General features: G+C 32.2%; 3 protein-coding genes across 5 annotated transcripts; all 3 read left to right on the top strand.

The window, feature by feature from the left end:
- Positions 1-1,616: 1,616 nt before the first annotated feature.
- Positions 1,617-13,349, top strand: LOC137826820 (uncharacterized). Of its 2 annotated transcripts, none has more exons than XM_068632960.2 (21): positions 1,617-2,071; positions 2,282-2,380; positions 2,474-2,625; positions 3,042-3,114; positions 3,187-3,309; positions 3,594-3,702; positions 5,400-5,479; positions 5,630-5,711; positions 6,969-7,108; positions 7,200-7,310; positions 7,438-7,554; positions 7,642-7,731; positions 8,411-8,464; positions 8,870-8,944; positions 9,050-9,125; positions 9,204-9,303; positions 9,657-9,726; positions 10,066-10,139; positions 11,265-11,371; positions 12,025-12,282; positions 12,720-13,349. In XM_068632960.2, exons 1-21 carry the CDS (start codon positions 1,946-1,948, stop codon positions 12,992-12,994), a joined length of 2,391 nt encoding a protein of 796 aa, XP_068489061.2. In that variant the 5' UTR covers positions 1,617-1,945; the 3' UTR covers positions 12,995-13,349. The 2 variants fall into 2 exon arrangements, with proteins under 2 accessions (XP_068489061.2, XP_090149546.1); XM_090293420.1 differs by having other exon boundaries at positions 1,673-2,071; positions 2,474-2,615.
- Positions 13,350-15,362: 2,013 nt separating this feature from the next.
- FHY1 (Haloacid dehalogenase-like hydrolase (HAD) superfamily protein) lies at positions 15,363-18,427 on the top strand. Of its 2 annotated transcripts, XM_068632261.2 has the most exons (6): positions 15,366-15,777; positions 16,475-16,526; positions 17,052-17,166; positions 17,242-17,312; positions 17,503-17,590; positions 18,189-18,427. In XM_068632261.2, exons 1-6 carry the CDS (start codon positions 15,466-15,468, stop codon positions 18,307-18,309), a joined length of 759 nt encoding a protein of 252 aa, XP_068488362.1. In that variant the 5' UTR covers positions 15,366-15,465; the 3' UTR covers positions 18,310-18,427. The 2 variants fall into 2 exon arrangements, with proteins under 2 accessions (XP_090150741.1, XP_068488362.1); XM_090294615.1 differs by lacking the exon at positions 16,475-16,526 and having other exon boundaries at positions 15,363-15,777.
- Positions 18,428-20,225: 1,798 nt separating this feature from the next.
- Positions 20,226-22,897, top strand: CXIP1 (CAX interacting protein 1). The gene is made up of 3 exons (XM_068632961.2): positions 20,226-20,532; positions 21,288-21,557; positions 22,506-22,897. Exons 1-3 carry the CDS (start codon positions 20,319-20,321, stop codon positions 22,559-22,561), a joined length of 540 nt encoding a protein of 179 aa, XP_068489062.1. The 5' UTR covers positions 20,226-20,318; the 3' UTR covers positions 22,562-22,897.
- Positions 22,898-23,106: the final 209 nt, after the last annotated feature.

The following is a 23,106-nucleotide window of genomic DNA, read 5'->3' on the forward strand; positions in this document are numbered from 1 at the left end:
TTGAAAATTATGTAATAATTGTAAATAAGTGAATACACTTGTGTGTGTTGTATTTTTGAAATATTTTGATATAATATTACGAATACATTTGAATAAACTTCAGAAACTAATTTTAATAATATTTTTTTTTGTTACACTAAAGAAAAATTCACATTCCTTTATTGAAATTAAATTTTTAAGATAAAATCTATACAAAGTTAACAATAAAAATTGAAGTATGATGATGTTAAACTCAAGATGAAACATTAATATGTTAAAAATAAAATGTAAATAAAGTTTCTTTTGTTCTCTTATTTCATTCCCAATGAATTGAAATTAAGATAATTTATACATTTTTTTTCTTTAATCGATTAAAGTGTTTTTACATTATTTTTTTTATCAATTTATCAAATATTGAAATATAAAATATGAATAAAAAGATATACTCTTTAAGGTTTCTTTAAAGGGTTTCTTGTTGTTATATTGGTATAAATTATGTGCGTCTTTCTCAATCTTATTAAATAACAATAAATACATTATGTTGTTCACATGAAGAATTAGGGATGATTATGTCATTAAGTTTTTCAACATTTAACATCTTTATTTGTTGGAGTCAACATAGTTCTTTGAACCACATTAGATGAATCTTATTTATGAGATTTCAATTGAGGAGATATTTGTTGTACAAGTTTTTATATGAATTCTCTCCTTCCTATAATATTACAAGTTCACGTGGTATTTTTACCATGCCATCAAGATTTGTAGGTTCAATTTCATCTTCAATGCGCGTTAGATATTTTGTAAAATTGTGATATTGTAATGATCATGTGTTTTATTATAAATGCAATATTTGAGTGTTACTCGATAAAAGAGATTTTGTACTTATTGAACAACTGATCACATTTGGACAAAAAATCTCCTCTAATATTATCACAATCTAGAATGTCCTTTAATTTTTGATTTAATGTCTTCAAAGTATATTTGTTAGTCATGGGTGCTTTATCCTAGATAATGACTTTGAGCGTAAATTAATGTCAATAGTACATTTCTGTTACAATATTTGAAAAAAAACACATCAACTTGTATATTACAACATACAAGTATAGCTAGAGCATATGAAAAAACTTGATGTTATGTTCCTGATCTCGATCTCTCGATGTGGTTGTGACACATATAATTTTATAACAATAATATTAAAAAATTATGTAATCATTGCAATACCTATGTGTTCATCCATAAAAAAATGTGTATCTTATTGAACAAGTGATTATCTTAATTTTACTCTTAATATCATCATTTTTCCAAATAGAACATCACAATCTATAATGTACTTTAATAATTAATTTAATTATTTAAAATATATTTATTAATTATGGTGCTTCATCCAAATTTCAAGATCTCTATATGATAATAACATATAACATGTAAGTATAACCGAGCATATGAAAAACTTGAAGTTATATTCATATAAGATGTGTGACACATATAATTTTATAATAATAATATTAAAAAATTATATAGTCATTATTATTAAAAAAGAAGAAGTTATTTAATTGTTTTAAAATAAAAAGAAGTTATTGATTTTATTAAATAAATAATGATATATTATATTTTACTCTTTGATAAATAAAAATCTTGCTTTACCAAAAAAGAAAAAAAAGTCTCCAAGAGGACTTGTGTGTGTAGCATGAGTTCCTCTTTTACTGTAGTGGAGAGTGAGCCTGCATCCAGATCCTGTAATTTTAATGTATATTCCCCAATCTCAAAATTAATCCGAAAATTGGAGTCTATGAACACTGCTTCACAAATACAAAACAGGTGTGTGTTTCACCTTGCCTAACGGTCTCGCGTGCACCACTGGACCGCGCAACACTCGATCAGATCCATCCACCTCGGTGGTTACCGCTCTCTCCCTCTCCTCCTCCACCGCCATTACCACCGCACGCTATTGCCGATTCCGATCACCATGTTTAAATTCCTCAAAGAGGTCGTTGGTGGATCTGGAACCGGCCTCAAGGATCTCCCGTACAACATCGCCGAACCTTTCCCTTCCGCCTGGGGCTCCTGGACTCACTCTCGCGGCACCTCCAAGGTGATCTCCGCAATTTCCATTCCAATTCACTGATATATGTTTCACGAACACCTAAATCTAATCTACACCTGTAGAGATAGCTTGTATGACGCGATAACGCGAGAGAGATAGAGTGAAACGAAGAGTTTCTATTAGGCATACACTGAATATGCTTTCATGTGTCGTTATTCGGTTATTCCTTTGTTTAACACTGCCACGGCACTATTTCAGGATGACGGTTCTCCTGTCTCTGTCTTCTCTCTCTCCGGCTCCAATGCTCAGGACGGCCACTTAGCTGCTGCGCGCAACGGCGTCAAGCGTCTTCGAACTGTGAGTTTCGTATTTTTTGAATTTTTTAAGTTTTTTTTTGCTTGGATTTGTGGATTGCGTGGTTTGACAGTGCTTTGTGGTGCTGGTTTTCAGGTTAGGCATCCGAATATATTGTCGTTTCTTCACAGCGCTGAGATTGAGACTTACGATGCAGGTTCGCCGAAGGTTACTATATATATTGTGACTGAGCCTGTGATGCCGCTATCTGAGAAAATCAAGGAGTTAGGGCTTGAAGGTACACAAAGGTATCAATTGAGTTATTGTTGGTTTAGAATCATGTGTGGAGTTCTATAGTTGCGCGTAACGTGATGTATTGAGTTCAATTTCTAGGCATTGTCAGTGTGGAATTTTTTATACTACGACTTTAAGGTAGTTATTATAAAAATCAACATACTTACCATATTATGACTGGATAATAATGTAAAAGCATTAGTATATAGATTATTACGGTTGTCTATTTTTTATTTTTATTTTTATTAGTGACTTTCATGTATCAATTGAGTTATTAATATCATGCCTAAGGTTAAAAAATTGCACACGATGTGTGATATCCTTTTCTGTTGTTGCTTTGTATGAGTGACTTTCAAGTATCATTTAGTCCATGAATTGAGGAATCGATGGTAGTCACTTGTTTTGCTTTTTCTGCTATTGGGCTATGTAGGGATGAATATTATGCTTTGGGTCTTCATCAAATAGCTAAAGCTGTGAGCTTCTTGAATAATGATTGTAAACTTGTGAGTATTTATGACTTTCTTTTTTTTGGCTCATTTTTTTAATCATTTATTGACAAGTTTTATCTGTTGCAGGTTCATGGTAATGTGTGCTTGGCCAGTGTTGTGGTGACACCGACTTTGGACTGGAAGCTTCATGCTTTTGATGTTCTATCTGAGTTTGATGGGAGTAATGAAACATCTTCTGGTCAAATGCTGGTATATACGTGCTTCTGTTTGCAATATATTGTTTTCTTGTTAGTTTGGCACTGCTATTTGAATTTATGTTAACACTTATACGGCCATGTCATGCTAACTCTTTTAAAGACTTAAGTCTGTTCACACATTTTGGTCATCTCTAACTTTAAGACTTTCATATGATTTGTGAAAAATTTGATATTGTCGATACTCCCTTGTCATCTGGACTTCTTTATTTGGAAATAAAGGGTATGGAATAGGGAGACCAGATATTGCCCTCACAAATTTTCATATTTCCTGTTCAGCAATATGCATGGCTTGTTGGATCACAATACAAACCAATGGAGTTGGCGAAATCAGACTGGGATGCAATTAAGAAGTCTCCTCCATGGGCAATTGATTCTTGGGGCATGGGTATGTTTTTTTTTCTGTTCTTTTTGATAATAATTCATAGTGATAGCAGATTGATTTATATGGTGGAGTGGAGGAATAGAACACAGGAGGAGGAACACTGTTATTTCTGTGTCTTTAGTTTCTAGCTTAGGGTGAAGTTTCAGTTCCTCTTGCCAACTGCCAAGACTAGTCAATTGATCACATGACTCCCAATATATATTTTACAATTTGTTCTCATTTAGAATTAGGTAGTTCTACTGAGAGTATTAAATAAAATTATTTTCCAGTTTGTGAAATTACACTAGGGGGTGTTTTTCAAATTTTGAAACTAGTTAAAAACGAGACAAGAAGGAACTGGTTACACAAGGTCATGTGAAAATAATCTGCTTAATTAGGGTCATCAGACATAGTTCGGTTTAAAATTATCTAGGAATATGAAATAGAAAAATAGATAACACGGATAATGTGGGACTAGAACAAATGAAACTAAGAGAATTGGATCAAACTAAGAGAGAAAGAACTAGTTTTTCAATGTTTATTTTGTAAGTATAGAAATGAGGAACTGATCTTATATAATAAAAAATATCTAGATTATATACATATTGATAGGAATGTTTTTCTTTATTCATGTGTCACCTTTGTTATTAGAGGATGTCAAATCTCCTCTATTTATTATTGGTTCCTTTTTCTCAATATAAATAAAGCACCGGTGCCTAAAAACTACACAGTTTCAGCTTAATGTTTCTCTTTCCTTGCATTGACTATCACTAATGATGATTCATGCACAATTAGAATGTCTTGGGTTGACAAAATTGCAAAAAAGTTTAAAATATTTGTCTACTTTGAATTTTGAGTCATGTCAGTTTGGAAAACATATTCATTAGTTTTCCTTGATAATCTTAATAAACGAGCTTTATCACCTTTTTCTTTAGTTTACTATGATATTTGGGGTCCTTCTCATACTATTACCCCTTCTGGTTTTAAATATTTATTACCTTCATTGATGATTATTTTCAATGAACTTGAATTTGGTTGATGAAGAATCGATCAGAAGTATTTTCTATATTTCAAACTTTTTTTATGAAATCAAACCACAATTTGGTATATCCATAAGTGTTTTTTGTAGTGACAACGTTCATGAATATTTGTTTAACCAATTCTAGCAGTTCATGGTTTTTTCATAAAACTTCGTGTCCTCATACTCCTCAAAAAAATGGAGTAATTGAGAGCAGAAACAAACATCTTATTGTAACTACTTGGATACTTCATAATCATCTTCCTCACCATATTTGGGGGGATGTTGTCCTTACAACATGTTATCATATTAAACCAGATGTCATCATCTGTCTTTAATGATAGGATACCCCACTTTACGTGTTTTTGGTACCACATGTTTTGTACTTAACCTCACCTCATCGAGATAAACTTTCTCCTTGGTCATTCAAATGTGTCTTCATGGGGATATCAACGTTTCTCTCCGAAACTTCATAAGTATTTTGTGATTGATGTCTAATTATGTAAAATCAGTTATTTCACTTTAAACATCACTAAGAATGTCTTCATGTGTTAGAAGAACTTGCCAATCTTTTCTCTTGGAGAGTGAGTAATTTTAGTTTAAACTATGAAAATTTGGAGTGATATTGTAGGTTCACTCAATTTTGTCTACTGTCTGTTTTCCTTTCTATGTCTTAACATATTTAAAAATCATAATTTTATAGGCTGCTTAATCTATGAGGTATTCTCTGGTTTGAGGTTGGGCAAGACAGAGGAGTTACGCATCACTGGTTCCATCCCCAAGGTCAGCAGCATCATTTTTTTCTCCTTCATGGTTTTATGGCTGCATATAGTAATTAAAGGATATCTTATTTATGTTTGCTGGTTGATTTTTATGTTTTATTATTTGAAAAGTTCATTTTTCACTTCTATGTTATTTTTTTTTGTCTCACAGTCTCTGCTTCCAGATTACCAACGGTTATTGAGTTCCCTGCCCTCTCGTAGATTAAACACATCAAAGCTTATAGAAAACAGCGGTGAGTTCTCCTTGATGTATTTATTATTAATCATATGTGGAAATGGTTCACCTAATATTGTAGTAGTTTTGCATCTTTCTTTGAAGCATTCATGTATTTTTTGGTTTATATTGTAAGCTACATAGGATCCTATACATACATGAATACATGTATAAGAGAGATTGTACATCAGAAAAAAGTAATGATTTTTTGTTTACCTTATTTTATGGTACAACATGCGAAAAAATGGGTGCTAAAATGTTGAGAAATAGAAAATTTGGTGGTAAAATGCACAAAAAGTTATTTGAGTGATAAAATTCGCTAAAGGATGATGATAATTGGGTGGTAAAATATGTAATTAAGTCTTATTTAATCTAGTCTCGGATATGCTTACCAGGAATATAATAGAGTTAATACCTAATTGCATGTTTTCTATGGATGATATAGTTTTGATTGAGAAATCAAGGGAAAAAAGTTAGCTCTAAACTTTTGGAAACATACTTTGGAACTGAAGGGTTTTTGTTTGAGTAGCAGTAAGATAGAACACATGAATTGCAATTTTAGCAAGAAATAAGAGAAAAATGAATTGCATGTGGAAATGAGGGAAAATGTCCTGTTATGGGTTTCTAAGTTTAAATATTTGGAACCAATAATACAAAATGACGGGTAAATTGATGATGTTACAGACAACTGGGTTACCAAAATGGAGAAACACAGCTTGAGTTATTTGTGATTGCAAATTACCTACCAGGCTTAAAGGAAAGTTTTATCTGTATTGCTGTGCATTCAACTATACTTTATGGTATTGAATATTGGGGTTTAAAGGAACAACATAAAAAGGTGCAAGTAGAAAAATGAATTGTAAAGAAGGATGTGTGGCCACATAAGAAAGGGCAAGGTATAAACTATATATACCAAGAGATACTGGTGTGGGGTCAATTGAAGAGAGATGACAATGAATTGGTTAAGTTGATTTGATCATGTGCGAAGAAGGCCACAAGAAGCAGCTAAGAGGAGAGTAGATGGTTGAAAAGGGGGAGCAAGAGACATAGAAGTACTTCAGAGATAATTATCACCTGATGGGGATTTTTGTTCTAAAATGATCACCTGCAAGCAAAACAACAAAGAAAATTTGCTTTATTATTAGTCTGTATAATTCATTCTATCTAAATGTTTGCCTTTCTTGTTTTGAGATTGTCATAACTTGGGTTCGTGATATGATTTTATTAAAATCCTATCTTTTATATAGTTTTGGTTTCTTCAATAATGGATATGCAGAATATTTTCAAAATAAGCTGGTAGACACAATACATTTCATGGAAATTCTCAGTTTGAAAGATAGTGTGGAGAGAGACACCTTCTTCCGCAAGCTTCCAAATTTAGCTGAGCAACTTCCTCGCCCGATAGTTTTGAAGAAGGTATATTTCTGTTGAATTTCTAATAATAAACTATAATCGGATAAACTTTTATTATCTAATTATTTATGATTCTTATGTTTTGTATTTTCAGTTACTTCCTTTATTAGCTTCTGCCCTTGAATTTGGTTCAGCTGCTGCCTCAGCTTTGACTGCATTGTTGAAAATGGGTTCCTGGCTTTCAGCAGAGGAGTTTAATGTAAAGGTAAAGAATATTTTCATACTTTCATGGAAACCATTATCTTTTCCCTTTTACAATGCATAAGTTTATTTGCACTTTTTAATTAGGATTCAACCCCATTCTTGTATTGGATTTCTATATTCATATCTAGGTACTTCCTACAATAGTTAAACTTTTTGCCTCCAATGATCGAGCCATTCGAGTTGGCCTTCTCCAACATATTGATCAATATGGAGAGTCTTTATCACCGCAAGTTGTTGATGAGCAAGTATGTACACAATTTCTCTACCTCCTTTGTTCTTGACAATTCCTTTTCATAGGATATACTAACATATAATTATTGACACATAATTAGGTTTACCCTCATGTTGCTACTGGGTTCTCGGACACATCTGCTTTTCTCAGGGAACTGACTCTGAAGTCTATGTTAATTCTGGCTCCAAAGGTATGTGTGTTATATATTAATATTATTGACTCTGGTTTTACCCTTGGTTTCATTTTAAAATTTAGAAGTGTTGCTGGTCCTATTGGAAGGCCACATACGTGTTTGTATATCATGTTCGACCCAACAATCATGAAATTTACATTGAGAAATTTTTGTTTGAGGGGTGTGATGAGACTTACCAAATTATCTGTGTTCAGTAAGCCATTGCCTTTTTCTAATAAAACAGAGGTCTAAGTCGTGTCAGAGCTTGGAAAATAGCACAGACATTTTATTCTGCCATGGTCTATTTTACCATCTATTTAAATATAATTTTTTAATAAATGTTTTCTAAGAGACTCAGATATGGTAATTGTAAGATTGGTTTATCTTAGAAAGTGAGTTTTAGGCCTAACTCTGAACTTCACAAAACCAGTTTGTAAGGTAAGATTTAAATGATGTTTAATGTACTTCAATGGGATGCATTGTTTGCTTTAGATTGGTATTTATATTTGTAATACTGAATAGTCATTAAAGTCTGATGAACCCTTAAAATATCATGTACTTTATAGCTTGCTGCCTGTATCTTTACTGTTTCTTTTCTTTATAAGATTTCCCTCCTTCCCCAAACTTATCGTTTATTTATTTGGTGAGACTTCTCTGGACAATTGTTCTTTAAAATGTGGTTTGTTTCATATTGCAGTTGTCCCAAAGGACCATCTCAGGGACATTATTGAAGTATTTGTCAAAGTTGCAGGTACTTCCTAAACAAGCTCTGTATAGTGAATTAAAAGGCTAGATGTTTGTCTGTAACTAAAGCAGTGATTAATCGAGAAGGATTTTCTTTTAGTTTTTTTTTTTAAATTGTTAGACTGTTTAAGAAACTTGGACACGTGAGACCAATAGCTGACAGAAAAGAGTGAAGTGTCCCATTAGAATTTTATAATTTATTGATGAGGATGCAGCTCCTTTTTTGAAGTGTACGAGTTTCCCCTCTCTTATCTCAAAATTTACTGATAACCTGACTGCCAATTTTGATAGGAACAAAAGCATTTTATTTAGGGGGAAGTTTACATTTTTATTTCTCTTATTTGCTTCTTTATGTTCATGTCTTCATGATTTTCAACTTCTAAAAATATAACACCTGCACTTTTTTTTGTAGGTTGATGAAGAACCGGCAATTAGAACAAACACTACCATATTATTAGGCAATATTGGAAGCTACTTAAACGAAGGAGTATGTTCCAAATGCTATCTGAAATTCAATTTAGTTTTCTGTTTTATTTTATAATGTTATAGCATATTTTTCTTTGATGAATTAACTTTGGAGCTATTTTTGCAGACAAGAAAAAGAGTTTTGATCAATGCATTTACAGTTCGTGCATTGCGTGATACTTTTCCACCTGCTAGAGGAGCAGGTATCAGAGTGTTACACTTTTATCTACAACTCTTCTTCATTGTTACACTTCGCTTTTTACATAATTTTTAATATTCAGGTATTATGGCTTTATGCGCCACCAGTTCCTACTATGACATCACTGAAGTTGCAACCCGGATTCTTCCTAATGTTGTTGTGCTCACAATTGATCCTGACAGGTTATATCTCACAATAAGCTTGTATTTCTTATATCCCCTTTACCATATGAAAGTGATGAATATTCCAGTGACTTAATTTATCCAAATAATTAGTACTTTTAGTAGGCTGATCCATCTTTTTGGTATTGTAATTCATTGCTTCTGAAATGCCTTTTTTTCCCTATATTATATATTGATAAACTCAGTGGATCTTCTTTTGTATTTATTTTTATATTTGTGCTGAGCGATGCGGTGTTTTGTTTGTTTGTTCTTGTGTTTAGATTCTATGGAGATCATTTTCATTATTGTACTGTTGATTATTTAGTCATTTTTTAGACATTGATTGCACAATGTTCTTGTCATGGTTTAAACAGTGATGTTAGAACTAAGGCATTTCAAGCGGTTGATCAGTTTTTGCAGATAGCCAAGCAACATTATGAGAAGGTATACTCTGAATTTGTTTTTGGCTGTTATTCTGATTCTTATCATGGTCCCCAAATCAGCCGGCATGTAATGTATATCTTTTATAGAAGAAATTAGGTGTGCAGTCTGAATTTATATGTTTTTGCGGGTGACTTCTATTTTTTTTATCAATACACGTCTATCTTTTGCACTCTTATAGTATAATTTTATCCCACTACTGAGATCCTCTGTTTTTTGTAATTAAATAAAAGATCTATTAGAAGGAAACTTTATTGTTGAGAAATCACCATCATATAGACTAATAATGTCTTTGAAGATGATAATCTAATGTGATGCTGGTGTTATGTTTTCTGTTAAAAGACAAATGCATCAGATACCACTGGTGCTGCAAGTGTGGGAAGCTCATCTGTTCCAGGAAATGCTAGTTTGCTCGGGTAAGTCAGTTCAAACTTTGTGTGATTGAAAGTTCAAATGTTAAGTAATGGAGAGAAATGGATAGTTAATATCAACTTATGATTTTAGATTTCAATGTGTTAGTACTTAGTATGTGTAGAGTAGCTATTTTTTCATTCAAAAATAGCTTTTATGTTAAAAATTTCTCTAAGAATTTTTCATTCATAAACCGAAAGCCAAAGTAACTAACCCAAATACACATGCAAGTTAACCCTTTATTTTTAGCATCAATGCCAATTAAAGATTCACGTACATAATTATAGCTTATTTCTTGATTACATTTGTACTATAAAGAGCTTTATTAAAATGTTATTTATAATCTAATTTTAAAATCTTAATTTATTCCCCACATGTAAGATCATGATAAATGAGGAGGGCCTCTGATGATGATTAAATACAAGTTTTGCATTTAGCTTCATACTGATGGCATAGTCATACAGAGGCATATATTCATACTTGCAAACAAATATTTGTAATATGATTGTTAGAATATCTGAAAAGTATCCAATAGTATCTGGATTTGTCTTAGAATATCTTATCACATCACATCTTAGATCATCTTATCTTTTTAGGATCCTTGTCTTCGGGTTTTATCTTCAGGATTTGTTCTATAAAACTAAGTATAATATTAGTATACGTAAGTGTTGGAGTATCATGTTTATTATGCAATTTTAGCTCATCTCAATAAGAAGAAAATATTAGTGGAAGTCTTTCTTCCCTCGATTCCTTTCTTCAATTCATAATTCAATGACAAGCTTAAAACACGAGATATTGTCTATATTCTGGGAAGCAATAAATTGATTGCAAATTCATAATATATAATTTAGTTATATTGGTAGGAACCCACTATTAGTACATCTACCAATTTCACGAGGCATATTAGTATATTACTGGCAGAGCACCTGAATACATAACAGTCATCAAGGTAGTTCTAATTCTAATATAGTACTGTTAAAGCAGGATAAGTTATTATCCATCACGTTTTCTAACAATACATTACTGTTCATAACTTCTACCCATAACTACCAACGTAACATTTATTATTGCACTTGTATCTAATAATACACGACTGCTCACAATACCTATTAACCCTTGCCATCTTTCAGATGGGCTATGAGCTCTTTGACCTTGAAGGGTAAACCTTCTGATCATGTTCCAGTTGCTTCTGCAAGTTCGACAGCAATCACTTCAACATCTTCTAATGGTACCACAGGTATGGCTAATACTAACTGAAATGCAAGAGAATTTAGGAAACAATGAAATGCAGTGTGGACTATCTGTCAATTTCTCTAGTTTCATTAACAAAGGGCTTGCAGGAAATGTAAACCCTTAAAATACGAGTGACATCATTTTGGTCGTCCAAAGAAAATTTAGTTTAACTTACTCTATCGAACATAGAAAGTGACAGAATTGGTCCTCCAAAGAAAATTGATATTAATTTAGTCACTCAATTAAGAGTAACATGAATTTAGCTCCTTTATCACAGGAAAGTGATATCAATTAGTCCCTCGGTTAAAGGATGAATGAACAGTGTTTACAGTCAAACAGATAATTTTGTCACATTTCTTGTTTGGTTGACTAAATCGATGTCTTGTTTCTTTTGGAGGATTGATCTTTCCCGAATCACCTGACTATAGCTAGTTTATATGATTTGATATTTGTGTGATTTTTTTTAACTGTTGAATAAAGAGAAAGAAAGGAACCAACATGAAAAAAGACTGAGGAAGATACAAAGCTATTTATTCTGCTTCTTACCTGTTGAAGATGCCTTAATTCATTTTGCTTTATTATGGAAGCTTCCTTCCATGACTACGTGTTTACAACATTTACCCATGTTTATCTCATTTATTATTTTTGGTAATTCAGGCATTGAGACGCCATCAACAGCACCTGCTCGGGTAAGCTCCTCAACAGATTTGGCTGAACACCCTGTCCCAACATCTCCTACATCAACGGATGGCTGGGGGGAACTTGAGAATGGAATTCAAGACGAGCATGAAAGTGACAGGGATGGGTGGGATGAACTGGAACCGCTTGAAGAGACAAAGCCAGCTCCAGCTCTTGCAAACATTCAAGCAGCTCAAAGGCGGCCTGTTTCTCAACCTATTTCACAGACAAAACAAGGTATTTTTTTATTTGTTTTAGGATTTTGGTACGGATTTCCATGATTGCAAGTTGCTAGTAATAATTTTTATTGCTGATTGAAAGTTATCATCTATGGTTGTGCCAAACCTGTAAAGGACAACTTGGAAAAATGTTGTTGCATGTTATATTCCTAATTATATGATAAGAACCACGAGTTGAAAAACTGTTTCGTGTTTTATGTCTATAAATGATGACAAGATCTATAAAGTGATTGATATGAGTGTATGAATTCCTTATTCAAGTTTGCACTCTGCTCTGAATGATGGGTTGTCATTTCTATTAAATTATTTATCTCATTAAGAAATGCACTGTGAGCTGTCTTATGTGGCTTGGGATCTGTACATGAATGTTTTGACAATTTCCGGGAAAATCCTTAGGTGTTTTCCTGTATTAATTTCTTTATTTTAAAATTCTAGCCTCAAATTTGCTATCCAAAACTACACCAAAATTGAACAAGGATGAGGATGATGATTTGTGGGGATCTATAGCAGCTCCTGCTCCAAAAACTGGAAGACCTTTAAGTTTGAAAACAGCTCAAACTGATGATGATGATGATCCTTGGGCGGCCATTGCTGCTCCAGCACCCACTACCAAGGCCAAGCCGTTATCCACTAGCAGAGTTAGGGTAGCCAAACCTGCTGCTCCAAAATTAGGTGCTCAGCGGATAAACCGAACATCATCAGGCATGTAATACAAATTGTCAATGCCAAGGAACAAAAGGAACCGTGAAAGAGTTAATCTTAGTGCTAGTTGCCCTTTTCTTTTGGTGGCACTGATCAAGTTTTACAAGAACCCGTCTCTATGATATATGAATTATATTTGTGAATTTATTGACGAAATTGATTTGTAATACTTATTCTTTTGCATGCCAATAATTCTACATGAAGGGGGATCCTTGGGGGCAGCATCTTCTGAGTTGTTGTAAGGCAACAAGGCTGTGTTATATTTCCTACATATTTTGGGGTGTTTTAACTTTTTTATTTGATGAACAATTTGATGTAATGTAATGTAATTAGTTTGATAATATGTAGGACAGTTTTTTGGAAGTTTTGTTCACTTTGCATGCATGCAAAGTATCATCTCTCTTTAATACGTGACTTGCGACAAATTTAACAGGATTATTTGAAATCGTGTTGGAAGACTGGTTAACGTAATTTAAGTAGTTGTTTACATGTACTATTTCATGTTAAGAAATATCTTCTAGGTTTAGATTTGTTTTTAAGTTGAAGTAATTGAAAGTAGGTTTTGTATTATCGATAAAAAAAAAACTGAATGTTAAACTTTGTTACTAATTTGTTTAAAAAAATTCATGCGATCTATCCTATCAATGTCTTGAGTTGAGTAGCGTTAGAGTTTTTTTGCACTCAAGGTTTTCCCATACGCATAACAAAGAAAAGAAGAGAAGAAAAATAAAATAAAATAAAATTTCGCACCACTTATTTTCTTTTACTCACTTCATTGTTCAGCATATCTACATGTATTTATATCTTTTTGGAATCATTATCTCTAACTAATTAATCACTAAATAAAACAGTTACAACTAAAACTCAACCTGGGTTAAATTCCAAACACCCCCTTAATTCAGTATAGCAGATTCAACACCCAATTTTTTAGTAGTATAAACCCATCAATGTTGAATGGTTTCTTCATAATATGAGTTACTTTGTTTTTCTGTTTTAAAATACATTTGTCAATCTTCCTTTCATTTACTTGGTCCTTCAAATTGTAAAATATAGTCTTTAAATGCAAAGATGTCACCAATACCCAATACCAAAGGCTGGTGCACTGAATGTTAAAAGATACAGTATTATTGCTGTTCTACCTTTCATAGCGTGTACATAAGCTCCATGTTCTTTACCTTTGTACCTCGTGCTCATCATTAGAAAAACTAAAATTCCAACAAATGCATTGTCAAAATTACTCCACACATATTCAAATACAAGTAAAAAAATGTCCAAGTTTGATAAAATAAAATAAATATATTTTAATTGATTCATTTTTATCAATGTCTTTATTTAGCTTTTTCCTAATATTTGAGCAACTCCTTAAGTAACAATTTCAGTTTAATAAGGAAGAATATTTTCCAGGTATCTTCTTTATATCTTTAGACGCGTTTCATAGAATTTAGTTATAACAAATGTATTGTGTAAATAATAAGAGCATCTAAGGATGGTTGAAATAACTAAGATTGAATTCCGTTAACATTTTAATTAAATCATATTATTCCTTTTTTTCATATTGTGATTCTTTGTTACTATTTTTTTCATTTATCTATTACCATTTTTGTTTACGGTTTCATCTCTATTATTGTATCGTAGTTTGTGTTGACGATTGAGTTATTCACAATATCAATAAATATAAATTAATTTAAAAAAAATATTTTTTTTATACCAAACAAAACTAAATTGTCTTAATTAACATATTTTGAAATTAAGTATTTTTTTATTTAAGTTTATAAAAATTATTTCTGCAATGTGGTAAATACATTCTAAAAATTAATTTTAAAAATTAATACATTCCAAAAATTTAATTTCAAAAATTATTCAATATTTTCATAACTAATTTCCGAAAAATACATTTCAAAAAATAAATTCATAATCCATAAATTACTCCAAAATTCAAAATTAGTTTCCAAAATATATTTTGTAAGAAAATGAGGAGATGCGACGGGAAAAGAATAAGACAAAAAGGGAATCAAATAAAACTGCAACCAATCATTTTACCAAGAAAATAATACTAATAGAAAATTTATTGGCCAATGATGGTCCTTCTATTATTGAATCACCACATGCCAAATCTTACGCTTACCCAAACAAAAATCAGACATTTTTTTTGGAAAACAAGAAAGAAAACAAATACTAAAACAGACTAAAATGAATTAATAAAATGAAAAAAAATATTTTATATATTTATAAATTAATCAATTCCAAATAAATTATGCTTCGACAAGACATCACATCTATGCATATAATAAAGTTATTATTCGTAACTATTTAAGAACCATATCACTGATTTTATTCTGCTCATAATATAAAGTCATTAAATTTTAATAAAATACTGATATAGTTTGTGGCTATTTATGGTCAAGAAGAGCAGAGAGAATATTAAAGAGAAGAAAAGGAATTGAAAGCAACACACAATGAGTTACAGAGTGATACGAAAATGGTGTTGATGGGAGGAGTTGGAGTACCCTCATTCTCTTTCTGTTGTTTGTTCCAAACAAGACCCACAAGACCTTTGTGTCTCAAATTCAGATTGAAACCTTCATCATCACATTCAATTACTACCATGGCATTGACCAATAACACCAATGAAAGGAAGCTTCCTGTTCTGCTATTTGATATCATGGACACCCTTGTTCGTGACCCTTTCTACCAAGATGTCCCTGCCTTCTTCGGAATGCCTTTAAAGGAGCTCATAGATATCAAGCACCCCACTGCTTGGATTGAGTTTGAAAAGGGTCTCATTGATGAGGTAAAAAAACCAACTTTGATAATTCATTGCTGCCAAGTATGGAGCATGGACTCTGTTTCTTGTTATATGTAAAGGTATAAGCTTTTGATAGAAATTGAATTGGGATTTGGATTTTGAGTTTACTTGCACATGGGGTGTTTGATGGATTTACCAAGCTTTCTATCATGTGTAAGTCTTGTTATATGCTTGTCTTATCCTCACATCTTATGTAGAAATTTCTGGGTAAAGGTCATTTTGATAATTGTACAATATATGATTCGAGGGAGGGAAGGGATGCCATGGTTTCAATGGAGAGGGACGAGGGAAGTTGAGGTTCCCTTGCTGCTTTGGTTCAAGAGAAAGGCAGACAAAGGGGTTTGCAATACACACTCTAACACACACACACATCTAATGCTTAGATTTTATATTGAACTATAAAATCAGAAAAGATTAATTAAACAAGACTTGAGATCAACACAAGCTTGAGACATTCAATAAATTTCAGTCTGAGTTAGAGAGTGTGTTCAAAGAGTGTATTCCGGAGTACCTTTCTAGCATTTCTCTTATAAACCACTCTTTTCCAATTTCCTCCAACCAACCACACTGCTTGTACTGCACTTCATTAATTTCTAATTTACTAGAATTTCTGCATAGAATGGTTTGATAGTGTCTACTTTCAACAACAGTTTTCTTATCAAGCTATGTCATTTTCTTCCAGATCGAGCTGGCAAGAAAATTTTTTAAGGATGGAAGGGATTTTGATTTAGAAGGTGCGTTGGTCTAAGATTTTGTTGCTAATAGACCTTAATCATGTTTGAATTAAGCAGACATAAAGTTATCATACCCTATATATCTGTGTCATTTTAATACATTAAAAATCATTGTTTCTCTCTTTTCTTTGAAAATTAGAGCTTGCATATTTTGAACTTTTAGTTAAAGATCAAGCTGATACAGAGGAGTTGACAATTGGCTACGGTTCATCCCTGGGTCTACTCTGAGTATTATATATACTCCAGAATGTGACATACCACTCATGATTTTATTTTGTTAAACTTATGGTTAAATTCTTTTGCCAATTCCTAGTTTAAATTTTTTAATTAAATTTCACTATGCATAATTTTTATAATATATTTCACACCATTTTTCTTGTACTTTTTAGTCTTATGACTTAATCCCCATTGTATATGATTGTTGTTAGCCTCCCTTGTTCTGTATCATTTCACTTTCTAGTAGAGATTGGTGTATACTTTGGGTGCGAACATTGACTTGCATGTGTGTTTCTAATATTCTGTCAGGCCTTAAAACTTGTATGAGAAGTGGATATTCCTACATAGAAGGCATCGAACAGTTGCTTCTTTCCTTAAAGAAAAACAACTATGAGATGCATGCTTTTACAAACTATCCTATATGGTAATGCATTTGCTTTTTCTATTATGATTTGTGATTTTGTGTTCATTGCATATTACTGAATGTTTTGTATTGTAGGTATCAGTTGATTGAAGACAAGTTAAAACTCTCAAAATATTTATCATGGACATTTTGTTCATGCACATTTGGTATACACATACTTTCTCTCCCTCTCTATTTTTATGCCTCTTACATTGATCATCTTTTTCATTTAGTAATTTCTAGATTTTGGTGGACCAAAACAAAGTCTTGATTCTACTTTTTCCAATTTCGCTTTGTTGTTTTTGTTATTGAGGGCTAAAGCATGCATTCAAACTATCCTTTTACAATGTGTTTCAGGAAAGAGGAAGCCTGATACTGAATTCTATAAAGAAGTTGTGAGGCATCTTAATGTTGATCCAACAAATTGTATCTTCGTAGATGACAGGTTCCCACTCTCTTTATACACTAAATCATTTATCAAAATCAAAGCCACAGTATCACAGACATTGGTGACCCCATCAGTAGATTATTTCTTTTCCCCCCCCTGGTCACAGTCTCTTTTTTAATCATAATGATTTTTTTGAAAGACTAAATATGTTTTTAATGTGATTCACTGTGGTTTGTCTTGTAATTTTTTCTTCTTGGTTTTGTTCATCACAAATTTGAAAATGTTATAAAATGGTCCCTTTCATCCTATAGTCATGCCATGTCACATATCAATTCAGAATACACTCTATAGTGGCAGGGTTAGGTGCATGTCATGTTATAATTATGTGGTGATAGACTATTTTAAAATATAACTAAAATATGAGACTAATAATAGTTTTTTAAGCACACTAAAACATATTTAAACTTTTTTATTTGAGTCTTAAGAAAAGAGTGGCACTCTTCCATAATTGGTCTTGTTCTGTGACAAAATCACAAAGTAGATGGTTTTTGTAAACAAGGTGCGTGTGGTTTAGAAGAGTTTGAATTGGCTAATCAGCAAACTCTTGAACTAATTTATTTTAAAGTTTTCATGATTTTTATGATTATTGTTTTAGGCAAACAAATGTGGATGCTGCAATCGAAGTTGGCATCAGAGGTCTACATTTCAAGAATGTCAAATTACTAAGTGAAAACCTGTCATTGATGGGAATTGACATTTCAACAGATGAAGAATGATAGCTTTTTTTTGTTCAGTTTCTTAACTGCAATTTATTTTTTAGATTTATTATATTAGATGTAAGTGGAAGCAAATAGTTATAAATCACTAACCTCCAATCATTTTTTTGTGGCCTAATGGTTTTGGATTTGTGTTTTTGGTTTCCAAATCTTCACTCTCTGTCTCAATAGTAACTAAACCAGTAACAGAAGTGCATATACATAATCATTATTTCATACTAAAAGAAATAATATATTTCACAGTGCAAACATGCCTTAATTACGAATCGGAAAAAAAAATCCAGAAATATGAAGGTCCGAAATGTATCATGTATTCCATTTTATTTAAAGGCATTTCTGTCTTATCATACTGCAATTGGGTCTAGTGATATAATGCAGGAACTAATTGCTTATTTATATAAAAAAAATCAGGTTTTTTCTTCTTGCACCCAACCTATTTAAACTTGACCTAATAAATTTTTGAAATTTCAAAATTGTTCTATTAAACATTTGAAAACACATTCTAGAAAAAAATTCAGAATAAATTTTATGTATTCTAGAACTGAAATTACATAATAAAATTGAAAAACTAAAATCCCATTCGAACAAAACAAATTCATAATATAAATAATATCCAGAAACATATTTCAAAAATAAAATTCTTAAAAACAAAAACCCTGAAAAATATTTCAAAAAGTTATTTCAGAAAGCTATTCGGAAAAATCTAATCTAAAAAATTATTAAAAATACCAAATTTAAAATACATTGTGACCTCACTCACCCATTCCTATTTAAAAAGTAACAAATATTTTATTTTGTTAGGTGCAGTAACCAAAATCCCATAAATTATATGCAGGCTTTTGCTTCAATTATTTGGTGAAAGCCATGGGAGACTCAAATATTTTATATACACAAATATTTTATACCATCTTAATTATTATGATTTACTTTAATATACATTTGAAAAAATTTACATGAATTAATCACGTGCATTTTTATATATTCAACATTTTTCAACTTTATTTATTTATTTATTTGTGTTCTTACCGGTTGACTTGGTTGCCAGTAAACTTATGCAAGCGAACTTGGATTCCGTCTGCCTCGTAGTGGAACTCGTGCTTTTTGTAATGTCTGGATGTTGTTCCTGTTAAGACAGAGGGCGCCCTAACGACCGATCACACTCCGACGATCAAGTCAGTAAAAGTTTACAAAAGTAACAATAATTCTCAGTGTAGTGTGTAGAAAAAGCGTACCTTCACCTAGGGTTTCAACCCCTTTTTATAACCGCACATGCAACTATTGCACTTGAGATAAGCAAATCTTAACTGAAAATAAGCTTATTATCTTATATATCTAACAGAAAATCACCTGTCATATGCACCAATGACCTTTAGGTGCTAAACTGCAAGCCACATTCTGTTATACATACACCTCCCTATCTTTTTAGGGTTAGCCACATCTATCAACATGTATTTTACGTGCAGCAAACAGATAAAATATCTCTTTATATTTTATCTTATATCTTTATAAAATATCTCTTTATATTTTATCTTTAAGCACATACAACTTGAATTTAAATTCTAACATATCATTAGAAAATTAGGCTCAAACAGGCCCAACACTGCTACCTTGACTCCAGGTCCATGATCGAGCTGACTTCTACCCTATTCGAGAACCGAGTAGTAGCTGGTCTAAGATCGAGGACCGATGACGAATTTGTTTGTAATTTATATTTCAATTTTTAAATAGTTGTCCCTAATTATTTTTATATCAATTTTAGTTTAATTTTTATGTAGGGATAGAATACATTACATAATTAACAAAATCAAACGCAAAGTTATCTATTAAATTGGAAAAACCATAATTTATGAGTTTATCGTGTCTTACCATTGGATCAACACATTATGTTAAAATTAATTATTTTATTATATTATATTATTGAAAATTTATAAGTGTGGTGGAAGTGAGTAGATATCTGGAGCAGAGTGTGGTGTGTGAGTTGCGTTTTTGTTTGGAAGGAGAAGCAAAAAATGTCGTGGTGTTACTGTGCTAAGCCTTTGACCTTGCCACCGCAGTTGCACTCAAGAGCATCATCGTCATCATCGTTTCATTCCCGTGTTGGAGGAGTAACAGTAACAACCTCAACACTGTCTCTTCGACCCTCTCCTCCTCTTGTTTTCACCCACAACCTCCATTTCCAACCCAAAATCAAACGCGCTTCCACAACCATTCGATGCGCCTCCGGTACTGCTACTCCTCTTTCCTTTCATGGGTTTTCATTTAAACACGCAAAAGTTTCAATCTTTAAGGTTCCCATTTGAATTGCAAGCTTAGTCTTTTCACAATTCACCGTAATCCCCTTTTGGGAATAGCTCCAATTCAATGAATTGAAGATAGTAAGGGTGATGAAATATGTACCCTTTGTCATTTTTTTTGGAGATATGCAGTTGCTTCACAATTTTTTATATTTTTTTCCTATCAGAATTGGTGTTTTGTCTTATTAATTTGCACACTACAAGTTTGGATAATATGAATACTAAATATGGGGATACTCCAGTTCTGATTCGAAAACGGGGAAACACTTAGGTTTTGTTTGATTTCTAATTTTGGAAACTTCTTAGAGTTTTCAAAATGCAACTAGGTTGTGTAGACAGCTGGTGGTGGGTGGCGCAAGAGACAGATGTGAGTGTGGAATTGATGCAGAGGTTGAACAAGATGAAAACAGAAGAAGAAAAATGAGGAAACAACTTACAATTGTTTTTTTTTTTTTTGGTTTTGAAACGCTTGTTTTGGAAACTATTTTCAAAAACCGTAATCAATTATGGATCAGAAATTGACTGCTGGATAAGTGAATAGTGTGAAATTGTGTTAAAACAATTTTAAGACCAAAAAGTGAAAAATGAATCGTACTGACCCTTATGAACTGCATTTAGCTATTGTATTCTTTTTTAACGATTTCAGAAGGTAGAATTATATCTTTGGGTTTTGGTTTGTTTCAGCGTTGACTCCTCAATTGAAGTCTACCCTGGATACAGTTATTGCTTCAAATAAAATAGTCCTGTTTATGAAGGGAACCAAGGACTTTCCACAGTGTGGGTTCTCAAACACAGTGGTGCAAATATTGAAGTCTCTAAATGTGCCTTTTGAAACCTTAAACATTCTTGAAAATGACATGTTACGCCAAGGACTGAAGGAGTACTCCAGTTGGCCTACCTTTCCTCAACTGTACATAGATGGAGAGTTTTTTGGTGGCTGTGATATCACTGTTGGTATGTAATATGTGATTTAAGTTTTCAGTTTAACAGCTAATTGTCCTTGTCGTGTGTCGTTGTCTGCTACTATAACGGCCTCATCATTACCTTGTTTTTGTGATGCTTATAATTTGATTTTGCCTCACTAGTGGAATGATTTAAACATGATTGGGACAAACTGGCTGTTGCAAAAGCCAAAGTTTTTAGATGAAGACATGTCAGTAGTTTAGACCAATTACTTCTAGTAATTAACATCTTAAAGTTGATGGAGATATTGTTGCATACAACTTAGATGCATTTCCGTAGATGTTTTTGGTGTTTTTCTCCAATGAAAATTGAAGTTTCACCTCTTACATTGTAAAGGTTTACATTAAAAAGTTACCAAAGATAAAACTCCCATTCTAATGGAAGAACAACACCCAAATCACACCAGAAATTGCATCTTAGTTTTTTTCAATATTATTCAAGTATCAACCTATACTACAACTTTGGATGTTGAAAATTCACTAGCATGAACTGGAAAAAAAAGGAAAATGAATCATATTAAGTGACTGGTTTAAATGAAAATTACAAATGCCAAAGCTGAACAGGTTGATTTAAATGTGTAACATGATGATAAAAGTTGTATTATACCAATGACAAAGACGTTGTTTTATCAGCTATTACCAAATTGATGCCTACAAATTGCTGGAGTACACTGCATATTAATCTTTATTTGTTACATGATTTATTAACCATATACATATCTTAGTTCCTTGCAATCAATTATAATAGTTGAAAGAATTAAAAGTTGTTGCTTTTTCAAACAGGTCCTCCAGCTTTCATATGTTTACTGTTAGAATTGACTGCTTAAGAATCAGTTTTTAGCTTTGTTTTCTTCACTCTAGATAAAACCATGTTGTTACATCATCAGTAGATTTCTAGGCAATACTTGCCCTCTTCTCACTTTTTCTTGTGTGGCTGCAGAGGCATATAAGAACGGGGAATTGCAGGAGTTGTTGGAGAAGACAATGTTGTCTTGAAGCCATGGAAGGAATGAGAGGACTTTCTAAGTTTGTAATCTTCCCTAAGTTCTACAGTGGCTCAGTGATAATGGACCAAATAAATTGTCCGATGCTTTTTTGTGTCCACAAATCCCTATTATGATTATTGCATTACAAATCCTGGTATTTGAGTATAAAGCAGATAAGTCGTTTGATGATATCTCATTCAATAGACTATTTATTGTATTACTAGTTGCTACTGCAAATCTGTTGAATTAACTATTTGAAACTGACATGTTTCTGCTACCTTTCATATCTTGTAAACATCTTTTTTGAAGAATCAGTTTAAAATAATGATGGAAGTACCTTGCTCTAGATTGTGGCATTAGATATTCAACATGTAAAATCCAATTAAATATAAATCAACTTTTGAAGCTAGCCTTAACCTGCCATTGCGTATGAAGGGGCTGGTGGGGCATATCTCATACATGTCATCAATGGAAAAGAACATACTTTGTAAGTATGGCTATGGAGTTAGCACACGTAATAACACAAGAATAGTTTGAAAGGTTATCTATGGGGAA

Source organism: Phaseolus vulgaris, chromosome 8 (assembly GCF_051622355.1).
Source record: "Phaseolus vulgaris cultivar YP4 chromosome 8, ASM5162235v1, whole genome shotgun sequence".
In the NCBI taxonomy this organism is placed as follows: domain Eukaryota; kingdom Viridiplantae; phylum Streptophyta; class Magnoliopsida; order Fabales; family Fabaceae; genus Phaseolus; species Phaseolus vulgaris.

Bases quoted from the DNA above. Each gene is read 5' to 3' on its own strand.
- FHY1 (XM_068632261.2), top strand. From the start codon at position 15,466: ATGGTGTTGATGGGAGGAGTTGGAGTACCCTCATTCTCTTTCTGTTGT. The intron at 15,778-16,474 runs GTAAAAAAACCA...ATTTTCTTCCAG, and splicing joins AAAAGGGTCTCATTGATGAG to ATCGAGCTGGCAAGAAAATT. The intron at 16,527-17,051 runs GTGCGTTGGTCT...ATATTCTGTCAG, and splicing joins AAGGGATTTTGATTTAGAAG to GCCTTAAAACTTGTATGAGA.
- LOC137826820 (XM_068632960.2), top strand. From the start codon at position 1,946: ATGTTTAAATTCCTCAAAGAGGTCGTTGGTGGATCTGGAACCGGCCTC. The intron at 7,311-7,437 runs GTAAAGAATATT...ATTCATATCTAG, and splicing joins CAGAGGAGTTTAATGTAAAG to GTACTTCCTACAATAGTTAA. The intron at 7,555-7,641 runs GTATGTACACAA...ACACATAATTAG, and splicing joins CGCAAGTTGTTGATGAGCAA to GTTTACCCTCATGTTGCTAC.
- CXIP1 (XM_068632961.2), top strand. From the start codon at position 20,319: ATGTCGTGGTGTTACTGTGCTAAGCCTTTGACCTTGCCACCGCAGTTG. The intron at 20,533-21,287 runs GTACTGCTACTC...GGTTTGTTTCAG, and splicing joins AACCATTCGATGCGCCTCCG to CGTTGACTCCTCAATTGAAG. The intron at 21,558-22,505 runs GTATGTAATATG...GTGTGGCTGCAG, and splicing joins TGGCTGTGATATCACTGTTG to AGGCATATAAGAACGGGGAA.